The sequence below is a fragment of the Cajanus cajan genome, chromosome 2, assembly GCF_000230855.2.
Source record: "Cajanus cajan strain Asha chromosome 2, NIPB_CcT2T_4, whole genome shotgun sequence".
NCBI classification, from domain to species: Eukaryota; Viridiplantae; Streptophyta; class Magnoliopsida; order Fabales; family Fabaceae; genus Cajanus; species Cajanus cajan.
Genome location: NC_138518.1, coordinates 66,302,628 through 66,321,889, shown reverse-complemented (window position 1 = coordinate 66,321,889; position 19,262 = coordinate 66,302,628). Strand labels below are relative to the sequence as shown.

The 19,262-nt window shown below is 27.8% G+C and overlaps 1 protein-coding gene across 1 annotated transcript; it reads left to right on the top strand.

The window, feature by feature from the left end:
• Positions 1-13,616: 13,616 nt before the first annotated feature.
• Positions 13,617-17,749, top strand: LOC109789067 (BTB/POZ domain protein, putative (DUF177)). The gene is made up of 2 exons (XM_020347934.3): positions 13,617-14,252; positions 17,065-17,749. The coding sequence occupies exons 1-2, from the start codon at positions 13,693-13,695 to the stop codon at positions 17,474-17,476; spliced, it is 972 nt and encodes a 323-aa protein (XP_020203523.1). The 5' UTR covers positions 13,617-13,692; the 3' UTR covers positions 17,477-17,749.
• The last annotated feature ends 1,513 nt before the right edge of the window (positions 17,750-19,262 follow it).

Here is a 19,262-nt window from a genome sequence, read left to right as displayed (position 1 = left end):
AATGTATTTGATAAAATTAACTAAAATATCTCAATTATAAGCCAATTAAAAATGACTAAAGAAAAATAGGACCCAAATATATATATATATATATATATAACTTCAATATTTACATTTGTTTTTATGATATTATCTTAAAAAAAATATAGGATAATAACTTTTAAAATTTATATTATAATGAAATAAAGGAATAGTGAAGAATTCGTTATTTTTTTAAAAATTTTTTTAATTCATTTTCTTGGGAAATTCAAGTAATGTTTTTTTCTTCTTTTTTATGAGAGAAAATGACACATTTTTTAATATATTCTTCTTAACACATTCTTATTTACATGTTATTTTATTTAAAATTACAAAATCATGAAAGAAGACCATTAAATAAAATGTGAGATCCAAAAATTTCTTATGATTTTTCATAAATTTAATTTAATAAGAAAAAGTGCATATGTGTTTAAAAGTATTTCTCTCATCTGACCTATTAATTTTGAAAGCAATGGACGATCGTCCTTATTTTATTTTTTGTATTTTGCTTCCTTTCACAAAAAAATAATAATTTAATTAAGTAAATTTATATTATTTAAAATGAATTTCTTAACATTTGAATAATTTTTTAGTAATATTATTTTTAAAAAAAATATTATTATTATTATTATTATTATTTATAATTTTACATTTTATGAAAAAAAATTAGTGGCCAAATATTTTAATTAAAATTAAACAATGCAATAATTAATTAAAATAAATTGTTTGAAATCAAACAAATAATCCAAAAAAAAAAGTAGTTTTCCAAATTCTATAATGACAAGGAAAACAAGAATATCATCTAATGTCTAACTTCCCACAATAAATTCACAAAATTATTGTTGTGGATCTCTAGATCTTTCATGTCAATAGATCTTTCCTCTCCTAGTTATATTGTCTTCAAAGATGAACGATATACTTTGTGTCTATGAGAGCGGAAGACATCAAAGTGATAATAAGGTGGACCAAAACAAAAAGTTTTTAAAATAAAAAGATAAAGATAAATAAATAAATAAATAAATATATATATATATATATATATATATATATATATATATATATATAAGTAATGTTTGAAGTAAATCGAAAGTAACTTACGATGAAAATAAATTAAAATTTGTTAAAACAAACTTATTTTGAATTTATAAAAAAAAATATTTAACCAAATAAACTTATAAACTAATTAATAAACCATTTAATTATTTTTTGTGAATCTTATAATAATCGAACCATTGAATTTGAAGATCATTTAAGTATAGCACTTGCTTTCCTTTAAAGGTAAATGATGGGATGCATCTTGGATTCTCATCACAAATATAGAATCCAACATGTAAAAACTGTCGTCCATTAGCAAGAGATTATATGGACACTGTCCTACAAAATGCCTATCCTTCAACTATTTCCGATTTCCTACAAGATCTTATCGTATCTCCATGAAAGAATGAAACTTGATCTTAAACAATTTTGAGGATTTAAATTTCACGTGATCTTTTACAAGGAGGCTCTGATGAGAAATTTGTGTAAAACTAGGAATTTCCGCTTTGGAATATCTAGTAAAGCAGGGAATCTAGGCATCTTTTTTGTACCCAAAATTTCTTCAATTTAGACCATATCAAATGCAGGACATATCATGATCTATATCTATCTTACTATTTCAGAATGTTTGCATTTTACTATTTACTTTCTCTTTGTCACCATGGATCTTTTCCATGTTTTTTTCGTTGATAAACTATCACTTGTGTTATAGAAAATATTAAATAGGGTCATATTAATTATATTTGTCTATAGATATTTTGTATTGTTTTATCTTTAATTATAGCTATATAAAGTCTGAAACTAGATTGTGATTATAATTATAGATGTACTGTGTTATTAAGTTATAGTATTGTTTCAAAAAAAATATTTTCATTTATATTAGTAATAATACAATATATGTCAAATTAACGTCTACAAATTAATTATTTCGGAATGATCTTTTTCTTGGATGTTTGTTTTTTTGTTGCTCCCTTTGTTTCTTAGTGATTTTTCTCACACATTTTCTATTAATAAAAAAGCTAAAAGGCGATGCTTAGTTCTTGGTATTTAAAAAGCATTACTTTAAACTATAGACATAGATTTACTTTAGACACGGGCATATATATAGGCTCAAAAAAGATTTTAGCTATAAGTTATAGGTATATAACTTTATTATTATTATTATTATTATTATTATTATTATTATTATTATATATATATTAATAAGACTATATTAATATATATATATATATATATATATATATATTAATTTTAGTTATATGTAGGCTCAAAATGGCTTATGATTATAATTGTATATATAATATTTTATCATTAAATTGCAGTATAAAAATTAATTTTGAAAATATATTTATATTTATACTAAAAAGTTAATTTGCAATTTTTTTGTTTTTTCTTAGGAAATAAATTGTATGTATTTCTTAAATATTTTTTTAGAAACACTTTTTTTTTATTATTTGAACTATGCTAACAATATTATAAAAAATGAAGAAAAAAAATTATGTACTTATCAACCATTTTAATCAACTTATGACAAATGTTAAAAAAAAAGTAGTAACAAATGGCATGTATAAATTCAATCAAACAATAAATATATAATCAGGTAAACTAACATTTAAATAATAGATGAGATAGTCACAGATTTTAAATTCAAAATTTGATATTATCATCGTAATTTAGATAATTAAAAAAGAAAAATAAGCTAGCATTTAAAACAAAAATATATGCCCCTAATTCTTATTATAATTAAGAAATACCTTATAATGTAAAATATATTATAACTTATTTTTTTATAAAAAAAAAATCGAAAGCAACAAAATAAAAAATAAAAAGTAAATTAAATGAGTTAACTCATACGTTCACTTGGGTGAGTCAAGTTCTAAATAAATTGAACCATTTTATTTCTTCTTATAATTGAAATGAATAAAAGTAATTTGGCTCAAACTCATGATAAGTTAATTAGTTCACAAGTATTTGATGACTCTAAATATGATAATACTAATACACGAAGATATTTTATGGGATATAGATATCTTATTATAGTAATTGACATAATGAAAAATGTGGTATTTACTTAATTAGATGTGTTATTTTTATTTATTTTAAACTCAGTTGATCATATTTTAAGATATATTTAATAAAATATTATTAGCAGAATGAATAATATGAAAAATACATAATAATTGAAAATAAAAATATAATTAAAAAATTCATCTTCAAATGAAAAGTTATATAAAATTTTAAAATTAATAAAAAAAATATAAATTATATTATTAGTATGTAGTATTTTCTAATTTCATTGATGACTAATCTCTATCATATTTTTTTATTTAAAATAATTATATTTAATATCATTCAGATCAACAACTTATTAATATCTTCATTAACTTCCAAAGAGCATGTAGTAACAGAAGGTTCGTAGAGCAGGGAGAAAAATGTGTTTTAGGGTTGTTTCAAGGAGGGAGAGAGAAACTTTGGAAAAATAAACTTGAAAATTGCTAATAGGTACTTAAATGTAATATATTAAAAATCAGTGGACAATGTTAGAGAAGACATTGAAAGCCTCTAATCACAATATGCAGCAGAGAAAAAACCTGCATGATGAAATGGTTAAGTACACTAAGAAGTCTTGTATATATAAGTCAAATTTGAAAGAATATGATGGGGAGACTAATAATATTAATAATTTGAGTGATTAAGGTTTCTGTCACTACTGACTCCTTGACACCGATCAAACAAGCTAATAGGACAGAGAGTAAAGGACCGCAAGAACCAATATATAGAAGCAAACTCACAAAACATGCATGCATTGTTGCTGCTGATCGGGTGTCCAAAATCCTTAAGTTGTTTCTCCAATCTCCACCAATTGGAGTGAACTGCATGCACTACATTGGCAGGACCACTTCTGATGCTAGCTACTAGCTAGCCCATGGTCCATGATCTGAATATGACATATCAATAATGGTCTGAGTAACCCCATGCACAAGAAGTGGCTGCATGCACTTGCAGGGGCAAACAAGTTACTTTCATTTCATAGGCCAAGACACATCATCATATTATGTTATTGGTGGTGAGGGTTGACAATTTTGTTGTGCATGAGACGACTCCTGCGGCAATGCTATATATGTCTTCTTTCTGCTCATTTACTGTAACCATCTTTGTCTCCTTACATGTTTCAATCTCCAATTAATTCTGCCACTAACAGTTGAGCTTCAAGTAAGCATTCATTTAGTTCAAAGCCAACTTATCTGCTGCTCTAAAGAACTGGAAACAGAAGAACACGACAAAAGTGCAATGAATACTTACACATTAACGCTCGAAGTACATCCAAGCAATGTCGTAGAGATTGAACCGGTCTCGTTGTGGTTTGAAGGTTTGGTGATTGAATCAATGGGTCAGTTATTAAACTAGTAAAAGTGGCCTGCATTATAAAATTGAAAAAAAAATAGTTAACATAATTTAAATTTATATATATATATATATATATATATATATATATATATATATAATATTTGTAGGACATAACATTTACATGTAACACTTGTCTAACTTAGTAGTAATTGTATTCTTGGTTCCCTAGTAACAAAATGTTTGTTTTCAACTTTTTATTATTTTAAATTAAAATCACATTTGAAAAGAAAAAAAAAATCTTTGACCGATTTATTGAGTCATTGGTTTTTTTTTTTTGTTTTTTTCGCAAAAATTGATTAGTTTAATTAATCCAACTTAATCTAGTTCAACTACTTTCCCGGTCAATTTTTTTTTATATTTTATTTTATTTATCAATCCACCATTTTATCTTGATTTGGTTTTTACATCTTTGTATGCAAGTGTCAACAAATTTACAATTTTAATATTTAAAAAAAAATAATTAATTTTATCAATTCAAATGATAAATTATCTATACTTTGATGATGATATAATAATAATAATAATAATAATAATAATAATAAATTTAAAATAATTTTCATATTTGCAAATATATAATTCAACATAAAAAATTTACTTATAATTTAAACAATATATTATACCTTAAAAACAAAGTAACAAACCGACTATTAAATAAGTTTTGAATTATATAAAATTATGTTAAAACTTACATCTAGTGTTGATGAATTGAGTTCACATTAATGTGTGGAACATTTTTTAAGATTGGTAAAAACACTTTTTTATGTTGATTTTAGATTTGTTATAAATTTTGACAACATAAAAGTATTGATTAATTATGTCGGTCATAAAAATAATTGACATATAGAAGGTCTTAACTTTTTATATAAAATTTTTTATTTTTTAGATTAATGAATATTTTTCTATTGTATTTTTTTGTTGTTGTGTCTCTTTGTATTCTACGTCACAATATTATTTTTTCAATAATGTATAAATGTTTGTTGCTAGAATCACCTTTGTCAACAAAGAAAAAGATGAAATAGTGAAGCACAAACTTAATTCGCACTCTCAATTTAAATAATAAGAAAACATTATATGTTAAGTGACCATTTATCTTTCATAATATATTTTGACATATTTATAAATATGTTACTATGACATTTTTTAATGTCGTGTGTTATATAACACTCAGCATAAAAGTAAATTAAAAAATCTTATTTTTATACCAATTTCGTATGCACGTGTCAACATGTATGTATTAAATTAAACCAAAATGTAAAAGCCTTTGGACCGAAGATATGCAGGAAAAAAATCAATATAATCTTAATTATGGCTAAATATTATTAATGTTGCTTTGTTTTATTATGAATTTTATAGGTATCTAATTACAAAAATGCTGAAGATATATGTGTGGGATGCGTTTCAACTTACTCATAAAGGGTAGAAGTCATGTTAAGAAGGCAATAATTAACACTTATAACTCATGTTTACAATGAAGAAAAGAAAAAGAAGATGAATCCAATTCTAATATTTAAAAGCGTTTTACGCACACTGTGAATCACCTCATTAGAGTCCATAAAAGAAAAAATTGGCCTATGAAGAGATGGTCAATTACAGCAAAAAAAAAATAGCCGTTGAAAAATCTAGAGCAGTGATGATTATGGATCTTGCCACACTATTTGGGAAACTTCAGGTCCAGGAGCATTAAATCTAGAACATTGTTATCCGAAACGAAGGCCAAAACTTCGTCCAAATTTTTAAAAAAATATTATTTTATAATAAATTTATTATAAAATAATTATTTGGGCTTTCATTTTGGAGGATACAGCATTTTCCTTAAATCTAATTGAATAGATTGGTTGAATAATAATAATAATAATAATAATAATAATAATAATAATAATAATAATAATAATAATAAACATTGTTTTCATATACTTTCTAACAAAAAAAACAATGATAATTATTTTGATATTGATGGAGATATACTCGTGATGGTAAAACAATTCTCCAAAATCATGAAGAAAGAATCCTTCAGTCAGAAAAGAAATAATAAAATAAAAAAAAAACCATCATTACTTTGAATGTGGAAATTTGGATACTTTATTAATATATTTGGTAAGGGGAAATAGTAGAGAAGAGAAAAAAAAAAGTGTAGACAAATGCGAATAAATCAAAAATTTGTGTGTTGTTGGAACGAGATAATCATAGAAAATTATAAGTAATTTTTGTGGGCTCTACTTCAAAATATTTTTTTCACAAAAATGAGGGAAAGTGTGTGAAAATGTTAGTCCTTATTTTCTAGTATTTTTAGGTTACTTTTCTCTTGATTTATACAAATATTATTTATATTAAATAATAATTTCACTCTATTTTTTTTATCTAATTCTATTTTATCAAATAATTATAAATTTTATTTTATTTTCTATTAATCTAATTCTTATATATTCTCTCTCATTCTCTTCTATTCATCTTCCTTCTTCGAATAAAACGTAAAGTTGAATGTCTTATATTTGAATAGAAGGTTGAAATGATGAGAAGATGAAGAAGAAAGGAAGAAAAAATAATAATATTTGAAAATAATATTTTTTTTCAAAGGTTTTAAATGAAAAAGTAAGTTAAAAGCAATTAATGAGATTAGTGATCTTGATTACAATCTTGCACCTTCTTATGATGAATTGTATTCTTTTTTAAGAACTTTATGTTAAAGCTAATAAGTGCTTTAAAATGTTAATTGATGTTATACTTTGGTGAATTTTAAGAAAATTGAAATTATAAGATACTAATGTGATTTATATATATATATATATATATATATATATATATATATAAAAGTGAGTTTACATTGATAAATCTCACAAGAATTTGTTAATCAACACTCACTTTTTTTATTTAAAAAAAACACATTATCAAGTTATGCATTGCATATATTTTAAAATAATTGTAATTAATTATAAGTTAAGGTTATTTTCAAACAATCATACGTTTAATTAAAATATTTATGTATGACTTTTTTTTATAAAACAAATGTAACTTGCATGTTTTTTTAGTACTAACTTAAATGTTTTATTTTAGTCCTATATAATAAGATTTAATAGCCAATAATTATTTATTTAATTTCTTATAATACTTTTGCATTAAAAAAAGAGTTATATTATTTATACAATAGTTTATATAAGATTGTTTTTTTTTATTTCTCTATCGTCCTAGTAATTACTTTTTATATTTCTTCTTCTCTTCAATTTTTTTTCTCTTTTATAAAATATAAAATGCATTGCACAAATTGGTTTACAAATAATGTTTCTCTAAAGAAAAACTCTCAGTAAATACATCTATATAATAGTCACTTCATTAATTCTAGTCATTTTGTTGTAGTCTCTCGTATAGGATTAACCATTAATGAAATATTTAATTACTTATGATTAACGAGAGTATGTAGTCTGTAGAACAAGTGTAGGAGTGAAAGAGGAGTGATAAGGTGGTTTGGTGGCAAAGGAGGTGGTCCTCGAATTGGAGGAATAAGGAAGGTCGGAGGTTCGAACCCCCTAGGACCCAATTAACATAACTTACTAATTAATAACATTTGTCTATTAAAAAAAAAGTGTAGGAGTGAAAGAAAAAACTTATGAAAGTATAGACGGATAAAACTTAATATAAATAATATATATATATATATATATATGAATAATTAAATGAGAATCTTGTTAATAGTACTCATATCAATTGATACCACATATTAAAAATATGTTAAGTATACATAAAATAATTAATTTAATTTTTTATTATAAATATAAGTTATAATTATTTATTTTTAATATAAATATATGTTATAAAATTACTTTTTAATATAAATATATATTTTAAATTTATTTATTTTTACTTTAATTTTATTTATTTAAAAATTTATATTTTAACAAATATTTATAAACATCCACCTGTGCATCTACGTGACATTCACATGGTCAACAGTTAACTCCGTTTAAATAATTTGGACGGAAGTCTGACATTGCAACAATTTAATTTATTAGGGACTAAATTAAGATAAAAAATTAAAGTGGGACTAAATTAAAACAAACAATTATAATAAGGGACCAAATTAGGTTTTTAGCCTAATAAAAAAGCAATAAAAAAAGTGAAGATAAAAAAAAATAAGAAATAGATAGAAAATTATAAATAAATATTGTTTGGTTAAATAGAAATAAAATAAAAGTTAAATTTTGAGAAGTTTAGTTTTCTAAAAATAACACATAAAGATTATTTTTAATTTATTATTATTTTAATTATTTATTTGAAAACTATTGAATGTTTAGTTTCTTCTCACTTTCTCCTGCAAATTAATAAATCTTTTTATGTGAATTTCACAGAAAAAAAATTAAAATCACGCATTCGAATTTAATTTCCCTCAACCATGATCATCTCAAAGAGATATGCATTAAAATATTTGTCCCAAGAAATAATTCCGCTCTTTACTTTTGCTATCTTCATTTCACTTGTTTTTTTTTTGTTTTTTTTACTTACACTAGACCTAAAGTTAACAAATAAAAAAGGTGTTAAAATGTAAAATAATAATAATAATAATAATTGGCTTAAATATGTTTTTAGTCCCTCAAATTTAAGGTAAATTTATTTTTAGTCCCTCAAATTTAAAACTGTTATTTTTAGTCTCTGTAATTTTCAAAAATATTGTTTAGTCCCTTATATCACCAATAACATATTTGTAAGTGACTAATTAAGGTTATGTGATATTAATCAGATTTAATGTGATATTTTCACTCATAGGAATACAGATAGATAGATTTTATGTAATAATGTTTGATAAATTTCTTAACAAAATTTAAATATAAAGACTAAAATAAGATTTTTTGAAATTACAGGAACTAAAAATAACAATTTTAAATTTGAGGGACCAAACCTTAAATTTGAAGGATTAAAAACATATTTAAGCCATAATAATTTTATTCGATTAAAAAACATATTTTTTCTCATCGAATTAATTTCCATAGAAAATAAAGTTTTATCTGTAAATAAAACTTTTAAATTGAAAATATAATTTATAATCGTGAATTCAGGAATAGAAGCTTTAGTTGAAAAAAGAACTGAATGTGAAGAGTGACTTTGGTGGGAGTTTAATAAGGTTTAGTTAAAAAGTAAAAGAAAAATGTGGAAAGAGAAGTTTGCTACAGTATTGCTGTTGTTAGTTGTTACCTTAAAATGAGAAGTGTGTTGGGTGGGGAGCGGTTGGAACGAGGTTTGGTTAAAAAGTTAAAAGATACGTTAAGAGTAAACAAATAAAACAGCGCAGAATCCAAGCATAATTAATTTAGAAAACAGTACACATGGGGCTCCACACTCCACAGATAAGGATGAGGTACCATAAGCATGAGCATGAGCATAAGCATAAGCATAAGCATGCATTAATTAATCTCCGAGACACTGAAACCGCTATTCCATGTGATGCAGCTGGTGAAGCTAATGAGTTTTGAGTTCACCTTGTGAAGTGCTTTATTTGACAGTGCAGGCCAACCGCAGAAGCCCATGACCTGAGATGTTGTTTCATTGCCACGTCATCATGAAACGGAGGCATCTCATTCTTATATTTGTTGTATCCATGAACCACGTTCCCCACTTTGTTCCACTTCCTCCTCTTTCTTCTTCTCTTCTCTTTCACCGTTTCTGAGTCCCCAGCCACCCTGCCTCTCACTTCTGCACATTCCGTTGCCTCTTGATGATGAGTCAAAGAGGGTACACTGTCTGTGCTGCTCAAGATGTTGCTGTAGAACCAGAGAGAGTCTAGGCTTTGCGAAACCCGTGAACCATCCATGATTTTCTATGACCATGTAGCTACCTTGTGGAAATGCTCCAGTAATAAATGCAACACCTTTATATTCTTTTGCAGACTTCAAATTTTGGACGTACCCTATTTCAGTGAACAATGAGAACTGCAACATTCTCCCTCCATCAGACCAAAATGCCCTTGCTTCTGAGCTGTATTGGGTGAGCCATGAAGAGGATAGTTTGGTCTCATTAGAAAACTATAGCTAGTGCAACACAACAACACAGTGGGCGCCCAGGCGTTACTTTTAGTTTAGCATCGTCAATGGACCACTGCATACAGTACCTGCACTTTCCATATATCAAAACAGATATTTCTTTTCTTTTCTTTTCTTTAAAATCTTTACTTCGGTTTGCCTCATACCACTATGCATTATAATTATTTTCCTATATAGTTTAAGCTAATAGTCAGTTTGCTAAAAGTTTCAAGAGAATATGTAACTCAGTAATTGTTCACTAGTGTTTTAAATTTTTTAACTTTTAAAAACTAAAAATCTTCAACTACAATTGATACAATATAAATAAATAGTGTGAGTAAAAATAACAATAAAATATTTTGAGCTTAATGAATAAAGGATCCGCATAAAATTCAAAATTTAACCGTGTGTTTTTACTTTTGTTAAAAAGGAAAACAAAAATATGAAATCTTATATATACTTGGGTGCTAGCCAAAGTGACTGCAAAAGCATTTTAGAAGATAGGTCTAAAACTTCAGACGCTTAAAGTGTTAGAACTAGAAGAAAAAAAAGTGTGACCCAAGTGGTAACAAATAAAGAGTACCCTATGTTGTAACGTTTAAAGCGACAGTCCACAATTTTGGTCCAGTCTCCAGAGTGCCTAGATCCATGACCCTCAATTTCTAGATTTCAATGCTAAGCATGGTGTGGACAAAGCAAAAGTCTTGACTTGGGTAGAGGTGTCAAATCAACTGGTTGGATGGCAACACACATGTGAAATGGGCAGAGTTAGGTCGGCCCGAATTCTTAATGGGTTATTAATTTTATGGTCTAAATCTAATAGTTAGTATGGGAGATCATACTAAATTAAACTGGGTCATTTTTTTAATTGATTTTTTTTATATAAAAAAGACAATTTAAGTACCAAACCAAATAAGTATGATGGTTTTGTATCTTCAAATAACTATTAATCCATTTAACCGATTAAATTGGACCAATTTAATTTATCAAGTTTCGTTAATTTAAACTATTTTTTTTAAGTCTAATCTGCCATGATTTGTTAGACCACATCATTTAAAACAACTCTAACTTTAAGCACTAAAAGTAAAATGGTCTACTTTTATATGTATAAATGTGAAACTAAAGGAGCAACAAATGATTTGTAGTTTAAAATAAATATAAAAAAATTCATATCAATGATACCATCTTCTATCTAGTATAAGACTTGGGAAAGGATCTTACAACTTTAACGTAATATACATCACATTTTTACCTATTTATCTATAGTTTTAATATTTTGTCGATTTACCATTGGTCCGGGAAGATGGACTCTTAATAATTGGATTCTTGTATTTCAAATCAACTTTCTTTTATGTTAATTAACAATCCCACTATATTAATGTGCTTCATGTTTTCTTTAGTTGGTCATTATAATATATTAATTGGTTTTTGATTCTATTCGTGATTGAAAATTTTGAGTATTTAAATTAATGCATGCCATGTTTGTATGGTTTAGAATTATAACTTCATCATCATATATTTAGATGAATTAGTACTTAAAGACATCATTAGATCTAGGATTATTAAAGAATTATAACCGATTTGTCTAAAGAGGCTTCGATATGAGGAATTGAAGTGTCTAATTTTATTAATTTAAACTTTAATTTCATGAGCCTATGAAGTCATTTCAATTCCACATTGTGCCCTCTATAGTTTCTCAAGAGTCACCCATAATCTATGGTGACCCTTCACATAAGCTACCACCATAATGCACTAACTAGCCCAAGAACACTGTCGAGGGTTGATCCATCACCTTAATGCTCTCACTCAGATTACAAGCTAGAGTTACCTAGATTGGCAAGATTAGGAACCATCTCATTCGTATGCTTCTATCTTGAAAATAATAAAGGCATTCACTTCTAAGGAGTAGCTTTAATTTAGTTTTCCAGCATACCTTCTTCAGGGAAGAGAATCATGTTACCGATTCTTTGATAAAACTTGGAGGTGCTCAAGAGTATGTTTATTTGATTTTTAATACTTGTTAGTCGGAATTCAACAACTTTTTGTCTGCTGGTGATGCTGGCTTTGCTTTCCCTAGATTTCGTTAGCTTTCTTTTACTTTTTTAGTTTTTAATGTATAAAAGAAAACTTCAATTTACCTGTGTATTGAATTGAATACATTTATACTTATCTGTTCTTAGCGGAGATCGGTCGTAGGGGACGATCTGCTGGGTAAGATCAGCGAGCCTCCTTTACTGGGTACGCTTGTTGCTCCAAGATGAGGGTGATACCTGCAAAAGAGATTTCGATGCTAAAGTTAGTGTTTGTAGGTATATGAATCTCGTATAAGTAATACACGTACCTTTGTGTGAATTTAGAGTTTTATTAGGCCTTGGGCTTGAGATCAGTTCATGACCTATTTGGATGTCGAGCTGACGTGGCCTAGCGCGTATCCGAAGTCACGCCGTGCTGAGATGTACAGATAGTACATTATCTAAATTAAAAACTAAAATAAATTAAATAAACAACTTGTAATTTTTAGTTAAGTGTTTGTTAAATGAATAAACAAATGAAGAGGAACAATAACAACATATTTATTAAAAATTATAAAATTACATATAAAGTTTATTAAATAAGAAATGACGAGACCCATAAATTTGATAATTTTTAATAAATTGTAGCAAATAATATGTACAAATGAGTTTTTTTTTTTTTTTTTTTATAAATAATGTGCGTGAGTAACATTTCTTGACAAACTAATCTATTTATTTATATAAAATATTAAATATACTTATATTTAAAGTTTTCTCAAACTTTCAAAGTAAGAGTTAAAGAAAAAAAATTAGCTTAGTGATAGATTATTTTGAGCGAACCCTACCCCGCTAACATGACGAGTTTATCTAAATAAATTTGTCATAAATATTTATAAAATAAAAAATAAAAAAAAACTGATAAATTAAAATTAATTATGCTAAGCTAAATTATAATAATTTTTCTAAAACTTTTTTTAACATTGGAGAATCTAATTTTTTTTATGTAAGTGTTTTTGGATTAAAAGTTGATAAACTTATTCAGTACCAAAATTAATAATTAGATGATAATATAATTTTTTTATATATAAATTACATATATTTTCCATTGAACTAGGATAAAAATCCATTAACCCGATGAGCCGTTTGAAATACCGAGGTGAGCATATTCCTCTGCTTATGAGCCGACTTATTTCCTTTCCTAACTCTTATCTTCAATGTCCCTTGTAATCCCCTCATCCTCTGCAGCCCCTTTGCATTTTTCTCAATGGGAGATTAACCATTTCAATTCCCACCAAAAATTTGCCTCCAACGCCTCCACCCCTTTTCAACTTAAAATGGGTTTCAGTTGTAAAATGAGGCATATAAGGGTCTATTCCAGAAATGAGCCAAATTTTCTTCATAAGTACAGAGTTAGGTGTAAGGAGCATGATTTTGAGTCGAATAAAGATGAAAGTACATCCCTGGATTGGGATGATGATGATGACGAAGAAGTTGAAGATACGGGGTCGCCTTGGGAAGGTGCAGTCATATACAAGAGAAACGCTTCAATTTTGCATCTGGAGTACTGCACTACCTTGGAGAGGTTAGGTCTAGCAAAGCTCTCAACTGATGTCTCAAAAACTAAGGCTGCTGTTATGGGATTGCGTGTTACGAAAGCTGTGAAGGACTTTCCAAATGGCACTCCTGTTCAGATATCTATAGATGTGACCAAGAGGAAGAAGAAATTGAAGCTTGATGGGATCGTAAAAACTGTCATCTCCCTTCTTTGCAATAGGTATTACTATTACCTTCATGACTATACATTGCCTATGCCTACTCTCGAGTTAATAAGCAAAAGCATCGGCATGTTCATAGACTATTCTCTCCACATTGATCGCTTATCCTAAATTAATGAACTTGCTATTACAATGGTGGCATCAGCATATTTCGTTTCTTATTCAATTTGAATTTTAACCTCTAAGAATTGCAAGTGTGAAATTGCTAGCTTGATTAGACAAAATTATCATGAAAGCTGAGCTTTTGAAGGCACGAGGGTTTTATTAATGACATGAGAAAATATTCTTTTACCAATTTAGATTGTAGTGACAAAATTCTATCTACTTGCCACATCAATCTTGATGAGGCAATAGGTGGTTTCTGTCCTTAGTATTTCAGGATTTCAATAAGTATTCCTGGGAAGTGGGAAAGTGTCACTTGTTACCTGTCAGTTTAAGAATTAAAATGTAAGGCACAGGATGATGTGCATGTGCTGTATAGACTATATGCATTCCTTTGTTGCTTCTGTCAACGTGAGTTTACTCATCTACTACATCTACTACTGTCTAGAAGATATATAGTTTTACTCAGTTTGACATCAATCCCTTAGCTTTAATGCTGATATGTAATTTATTATTTGCTTTTGGAAAACAATAAAGGTATGTTGTCAGTAATGAGATAGAAATAGAATCAATTGGTAATATTTGCATCCTGTGGGTGTGAGAGCACTGTTACCTAAAAAATCTCCTACTCCTTCATATTTAACTGGCTACCATGGCATTTGGTATTTATTTTTTGAACCTGATGACTTAGTTTTGATAAACTTTTAGTTTTGTATGCTTGTCTTGTGCACATGTAAATAATAAGACTCATACCACTTTTTTGAAATTTGGAGTGATTGACTATGTTTGTTGTATGTCAATGAAATCAAGGAGGAAATAAACTAGAAATGCAATCAGTTGCTGATGTCTTCTTTACTTTGGAATATCATATATATATATATATATTTTACTAGGTTTTTGATGGCCCTAAATATTCTGAAGAAGTAGTAGGGAAAGAAACAGTTCTAACATTTAAAGTTAAGTCATTTTGTGAGAAATTCTTCAGATTTAAAAGTCTCTACTGCACCAAACTTATAAAACGAAACCATTATACTCTGTTAAGTCTGACCAAATAAACCTGTGTAACATGATGCAACTCTCAGTCTCGCATTCCCTCTTTTGCAGAACTCATACATACAGAGGATAGAAATGCTTCTTTTCTTTCATGTACACTCTCTATTTCTTCATATATTAAGCTAACTATAATGAGAGAGAACAAAGGGGAGGTGACTAGTGGAGTTTCTATGGTTTATTTTTAGGGCAAATTATGCTCACTCCTCTTGAGATTTAATGAAATTACACCAAATACCCCTCCTTTTTTGACATTACTTTCACCGCCCTTGATCTATATTACTGCATAAGAAATTGGGGTAGGTCTTTGTTAAGGAAAATTGGGAAGGGTATATGGTGTGTTAGTTATATAATTGTGTGGTCTGATGTGGAGTGAAGGTGCATAGATCTTACTGAGGCAAATACAGAAGTTTCATTGAACTAATGGATTTAAAATTAAATTACTTTGATATGTAAATTGATAGTACAGATTTTTCTGACATGGTTATCAGTCATCAACTCACCCTTTCACAAAAGTCTGTTCAAAATTGTTTATGATGTGTGGTGTAACTAGATTTATATGCTTCGTCCAGAGCCTTCTTTATTTCCAATGCAATACAACTATACAATTGCTTTCTTCCCAATGTTATCACCCCCTCTCTGCTCTCCCTGCCCCCCTAAAGTAGTAAATGTATAATGGTTGCTGATATTCTTTGGACTTTTGGTTGACCTAACACCAAGTTGTGAACTGGTCTGCTATGATTGGTTTGTTTTGTGAACAATACTTTATTGTCAGAGATTGTATTACATTACTCATCTCAATTTATTAAATCTCACACCAATGCTTCATTGGGGGTGTTTGGTAGACAGAAAGTTTTTTCATACTCGAGAATCACACTCTTGAGAATGATTAAAATCTATTTGGTTGGTCACAAAAGTTTTGAGGAATATTTATGATGCTACCTAAAAATCAAATATTTTTACTGCATTAAATAGACAAATAAAGTTAATATGACATTTTTCCATGATTCTTACTGCACTAAATAAACAAATAAAGGTAGCATCACATTTTTATTGGAATAAAAATTTTCATTTAACTCAGAAATGTAAGATTTTTACCAATCCCCATGGGAATGATTTCATGGGAAACATTGGTAAAAAACATTCCCAAGAAATAATGTTTCTTAGGAATGATAAATTTTAACTAGTAAACCAAATGTGAGAAACACGCTTTCACAACTTCAGATTTCTGAGAAAGTAAAAACAATTTTTGCACCAAATGGCTCCTAGGTGTAATAACATGGAAGTTCCTGGGTGATTGAAGTAACGATATCTCATAAGTTTACAATAGCTGCTGACAAGTTAATTCCCTTTAGGTGTCAGGATGCTGTGCATCGCAAGTACCGCTTATATGTCATTCAACTGACTGAGTTATCCAATATTTTACTGGATAATTATTTTAATGTTTCATTATTTCATGAGGTAGCCAATAGTAGTTTCATTCAAGTACTTCTTATTGAAGAAACCAAAAGGCAGACCAAGAGAATAAAAAAATATTTGTTGTCTCCATTTGAAAATTAAAAAAAATAAATTTGATACATAGTAGGCACCTGCCATATTCTATAATGCATTATTTCCACAACATAGAATAACTTGTTTCAATGTCATTTTCTATTGAAGGTGTGGCATGCCATCTGGTGAGAGCATATTCTCCGAGTTCACTCTTTTACTCACTGATGAACCCATTAATGAACCCGAGACTATTGACATGGGTGTCATTTTTGGGGAAGACAAACTTACAACCCCTGGAAACAGTGGTGAGGAGGACGACGATGAAAATGATGCACTTATTGACTTGGATGATCGACTATATTTTCCTCCTGAAGAGAAACAAATTGACATTTCAAAGAACATAAGAGATAGAGTGCATCTTGAGATTACCATGAATTCAGTATGTGATCCTGGGTGCAAAGGCATGTGCCTGAAATGTGGTCAAAACTTCAACACTGGCAATTGCAATTGTAGCAAGGAGGAAATAAAAGAAAAAAGCTATGGCCCGCTTGGTAATTTAAAAGAGAAGATGCAGTTGTAGCATTTATGAAGTTCATGTGTAGGATTTGCTCAGTGCAGAATCATTGTGTAGAAGTCCCGACCTTAATGGATTTGATGTACCAACATTATCCAGAGCCCACCAAGAGCTCTCGGATCCATGATCTTACATGGACATGGATGATGGATGTTATAGATCTTTACCATGGTGCATTTTTCTAGTTGCAGTGATGCCTCAAAGTGCCTTTGGAATGCTTCTTTCCATTTGTATTAGCGCAGCTTTTCTAAATATCTATTGCTTGGTTCTTTCTTGCTAGTCCCTATCTGCAAAATCAGAAAAGGATTGTAGCGATTTGCAATTTAAATGATTTTTTTTTTTTTTTTTGTATTTTTAAATTTCAACAACAGTGTTGGTAATATCTGCAAGGAAGTCTTAAAAGAAGTTTAACTTAAATAAAGATGCTTATGTTCGATCCCAATGTATGAGGGGAGATTTATCTCAAGTTTTCCGTTATTGGGCTTATGCATTTTTAGCTTGTCCACATGGTTTTCACCATGTTCATAATTGTATTGAAACTTGCTTTGCAATGGAAATCATGAGTTTGTTTCAGTAAGAAAAAAACACTTATACACACAGATAGTACCATTTTAGTGCTTTGTCATAGCTTGCGACCCATAGTTTGTAACTTCATAAGCAACTTAAAAAGTGTATTTGAATTAGGGAACAATTCAGGTTCATTTTAATATTCTTTGTGCTTCAATGCTCATGTATGCTTATCATTTATCTTTATACTTTATGCACTATATTTATATGCTTATCATTTTGATAGCATTTCATTAAATAAAACAGTACTAACAACATTGGTGATGCTAAAAGCATATTTGCAAACTCTGGTTGATAAACAATGTCATGTCATAAGTACGAGATAGTAAAATTCTTCGCTTCAATATTAAAACCCGAAAAATTGTTCACTCGTGAATCGACATGTACTAGTATAGTTTAAGAATCACGAACTACTTATATCCAAAAATAAATTTATACGACTGATCTCAGCCTCTCAGATGTCTATGAGCCAATAAAAGGTTCCATTTTGAAGAAGAAATCGGTAAAAGGCATAAAATATTATTTTATTTTAGATACCATATTTGTATAATTTTAGATATTGTATTTGACTATATATATATATATATATAAGAGGAGGGTTTAAATGATATCCGTATAATTTTTATTAAGTATTATATCATTCAATAATTTTATATTAAATATAAATTTTATAAATCTAACCGTTAGATTAAAAATTCTTTATTTTTAGATTATATATACAAAATTTTATGTTAATTATAAATAATTTGATATTTCATTTTTATAAAATAAAATTAACATAATATATATATTTTAAAATATAATAAAATATAAATACTTTGACTATCTTCAAGTTGTTGTCTAATTTTAGCAAAATTTGATACAAACTTATAAAGTGATATGAAGTTATAACTCAATGATTGGATTTATAAAATTTATATTTAATATAAAATTGTTGAATGGTGTAATATTTAGTAAAAATTATACCGGTGTCGTTTGAATTCTTCTTTATATATATATATATGTGTGTTTTTTTTTATTTGAAAAAAATATATATCAAAAGACAAAGGATGTTCACATGGTAGACAGATAGATACATGGCACTCTTCTATATGATTTAAAGATAAAAAGGAGCACGTGATAAGAAAATGAACCTGACATGGCAGAATAATTTTAAATCATAATGATTCAGTAGAACAGAGGACGGGTTATCACAGAGGGAAAACAGGAAAAAATCACATAAAGC